This window comes from Triticum dicoccoides, chromosome 3B (assembly GCF_002162155.2).
Source record: "Triticum dicoccoides isolate Atlit2015 ecotype Zavitan chromosome 3B, WEW_v2.0, whole genome shotgun sequence".
Lineage (NCBI taxonomy): Eukaryota > Viridiplantae > Streptophyta > Magnoliopsida > Poales > Poaceae > Triticum > Triticum dicoccoides.
In genome coordinates this window covers 570,978,548-570,981,839 of record NC_041385.1, presented here as the reverse complement: position 1 = coordinate 570,981,839, position 3,292 = coordinate 570,978,548, and the positions used below count along the sequence as shown (strand labels likewise).

Below are 3,292 nucleotides of genomic sequence, written 5' to 3'. Positions count from 1 at the left end.
CCTATTACGAGATATGCCGGATATAGAATTGACAGTAATGTCACCGGAGGGGAGCTGCCCCGCGAGTCGCCTAGGAGAGCGGTGGTCGCCATCTCGAAATTAGCATTCAGGGGTTTGGGAGTCGACCTCAATGTTCATTATATCAGTATAAACCTAAACCCACGCCGTATTTTCCGTTAACTATTCGGAGCTCTAATTTTTGGTTTTTAATTTTGTTAACCGAATTCAAAAAATAATACTGAACGGTAGAAATTGAATTTTCGGTTTATACAGAATGTCTATCGTGAGCACGTAAGCGCTGCCACTTCTCCAGCGACTACCGTGCCCAAAGTAGTTTCGGTGCACTCGCGGCCACAAAGCACACCCTGATCGTGCACACGCGACGGCCGGCCGCTAGACGTCGACATTGCCTATCCTCCATGCATCAGCTATCAATGATTTGAGATGCTGGGACGATTGGCGACATGCCCGCCCCGGCCTGCCGGCTCGCGCCTCCTTGGAAGCACGTCGTCTCCTTTGTTATACATGTAACATACAGATACAGTTCATGTTAATTTCCATACCATATGATCCTCAAAAAGAAAAAAATCCACACCCTATGTCACAAGAATATAGAACATGAAACCAAGGGAACAAATATAGAAAACAAGAAATCAAGAGGAGATATCTTCTCCGTCCATGTCTGTTTTTATTATTTATCGGCACCTCGCGGTGGCGTCAGTGCTTATGTGCTGCCTCTCCATGATGGATCCCAACCTAACACAAGCGTTGACACCCAGAAGCTGAAGAGGGCTACTACTAGTACCGGACCGCCGGTGGCCATTCCACCGGCACAGGCACGGCCGCGAGAGGGTCTGATCAAATACACGCAATGTCTCGCGCTTCTTGGCTCCTGACGTGCTCCCCCTGCGCCGGGCTCGCGTCGCTAGCCGCGCTCACCACCGGCCTGCTGATACTCGGATATGCGTCGAGCTCCTTCCTCAGGGGTGCGGCGTATGGGTACGATGACCCCTACAGCCCGGACGCCGCCGACGCGGCGTCGACGGCACCGCCGGCGACCGTGCCGAGGCGCGGGGACGGGTACCCGCCGGTGCTCGCGTACTACATCTCCGGCGGGCACGGCGACTCCGTTAGGATGACGCGGCTGCTCAAGGCCGTGTACCACCCGAGGAACCGGTACCTGCTGCACCTGGACGCCGGCGCGGGCGCGTACGAGCGGGCGAGGCTGGCCGGCTACGTCAGGTCGGAGCAGCCGTTCCTCGAGTACGGCAACGTGCACGTCGTCGGCAAGGGGAGCCCCGTCGACGGCCGCGGCGCGTCCGCCGTCGCCGCCGTGCTCCGCGGCGCCTCCATTCTCATGAGGCTTGGCCCCGACTGGGACTGGCTCGTCACACTCGCCGCCTCGGACTACCCGCTCGTATCGCAGGACGGTGAGCTGCAATCCGTCCGTCTCGTCATTTTCCCTGCTCCGATTGATGACCTCTTGATGTCACTGACAAAACCAATGGTGGCGTGCGCTGCGCAGACCTTCTCTACGCCTTCTCCACCGTGCCGAGGGACCTCAACTTCATCGACCACAGGATGGACTCCGAGACCGCGCCGATAGTCGTTCTGGACCAGAATCTCCTGCAGAACACCAACGCCGAGATCTCCTTCTCGTCGGGGCACCGTCCAAAGCCTGATGCGTTCGAGCTTTTCAAAGGTTCTCCCTGGACGATACTGAGCCGGGCCTTCGTAGAGCACTGCGTGGTGGCGCCCGACAACCTCCCGAGGACGCTGCTCATGTACTTCAGCAACGCCCTGAACCCCATGGAGTTCTACTTCCAGACGGTCATGGCCAACTCGGCGCGCTTCAAGAACAGCACCGTCAACCACACCTTCCGGACCGCCGTCCCGGACGCCGCGCCGCCTCACCGGTCGCGGTACGACGCCGTGGTGAGCAGCGGCGCGGCCTTCGCGGGCCGGTTCGGTGACGACGGCGACGAGGCGCTGCTGCAGAGGATAGATGAGGAGCTGCTCAGGCGACCGCTCGACGGCGTCACGCCAGGACAGTGGTGCGCCGGCAGCGACGAGGAGGCCGCGGGCGAGGAGTGCTCCGTCGGGGGCGACATTGACGTTGTCAGGCAGGGCGAGGCGGGACAGAGGCTGGCGAGCTTGATGGCCGGCCTTGTCGGGGCCGGACCGTGAGGGCGCATTGAGCATCGAGTACGAAAATTGGTACACGTGGCTCGCTGTACGCGGTAGTACACAGTTGCTTTGCAGGCCGGCTTCCAAGTCGCAATGGTCCGACATGTATATGGGACGCTAGATCCAAATTGTCCGTTCTACTTCCATTACATTTTTTTAGGGGTACTACTTCCATTACAGGCATCAATTGTTTATGGACTTTCTTAACGTTTTTTCTTTTGCGGGTGGACTCTCTTAGGCCTTGTTTGGACGTGAGGGTGGGTATTTCCAGGGAAAGGATGACCAGGGTGGAAGATTCTTGGTCAAATTAAAATCCCGAGGAAAATTCAGATGACCCTTTGGGCAGGAGCGAGGGGAGCACCGGGAGTGAGCGAGGGGTGGGCGAGAGCGAGACGCCGCGAGCGAGCGAGACAGGGAATTGTCTCCCGATGTCGCGAGGCATGGATCCTATCCCGGGGATATGGCGAGGATCGGGCCGAGAAAACCTCGGGGCTTCGACGGTCCAAATGTCCACACAGCTAGCCCGGGCCAGGTTTTCCCGCGTGGGCTTCGCACCCGGGGAAGGGGCCGGGAACCCTGGGTTACCAAACTAGCCCTTAACGTTCACGGGCGAGAATGACATTTACGAAAGATTTCTATGCAATTTTTTTAATTAGAGGGTGGCATTTTTTCAAATTAGCATGTCTATTCCTCATTGGATAAGGCATTTTAGAAAAACAGTTTTCATAGATCGAACAGCTGTGAGGGCGTTTGCTGGGAGTTCCTTCTCAGCCAATGTTCACCAGTTATGTTTACTAATCTCTTTTAACCCAACCCATGCATTGATTAAATTACAATGTTCATACAATCATTCATTACAGCATTTGCCACACAGAACGAAACACTATTAATAAGAACACCATCAGACCTATTAATAAAACTAAACTTTGCAATTTTGTGCCACCGTATTAGCTTTCCTACTAATATTGAAGATCTTTAAGTTTGCTAACACCTTAGAGATACTCATTGTCGGTGTCAAAACCGGCGGATCTCGGGTAGGGGGGTCCCGAACTGTGCGTCTAAGGCTAATGGTAACAGGAGGCGGGGGACACGATGTTTACCCAGG

General features: G+C 55.7%; 1 protein-coding gene across 1 annotated transcript; it reads left to right on the top strand.

Annotated features, from left to right (window-relative positions):
* Positions 1 to 811: 811 nt before the first annotated feature.
* LOC119277150 (beta-glucuronosyltransferase GlcAT14A-like) lies at positions 812 to 2,364 on the top strand. The gene is made up of 2 exons (XM_037558386.1): positions 812 to 1,430; positions 1,526 to 2,364. The coding sequence occupies exons 1-2, from the start codon at positions 872 to 874 to the stop codon at positions 2,185 to 2,187; spliced, it is 1,221 nt and encodes a 406-aa protein (XP_037414283.1). The 5' UTR covers positions 812 to 871; the 3' UTR covers positions 2,188 to 2,364.
* Positions 2,365 to 3,292: the final 928 nt, after the last annotated feature.

What these genes read in the sequence shown, in the direction of transcription:
- LOC119277150 (XM_037558386.1), top strand. Translation starts at nt 872, where the DNA reads ATGTCTCGCGCTTCTTGGCTCCTGACGTGCTCCCCCTGCGCCGGGCTC. An exon ending in CCCGCTCGTATCGCAGGACG is followed by an intron (nt 1,431 to 1,525) that starts GTGAGCTGCAAT and finishes TGCGCTGCGCAG; the next exon opens with ACCTTCTCTACGCCTTCTCC.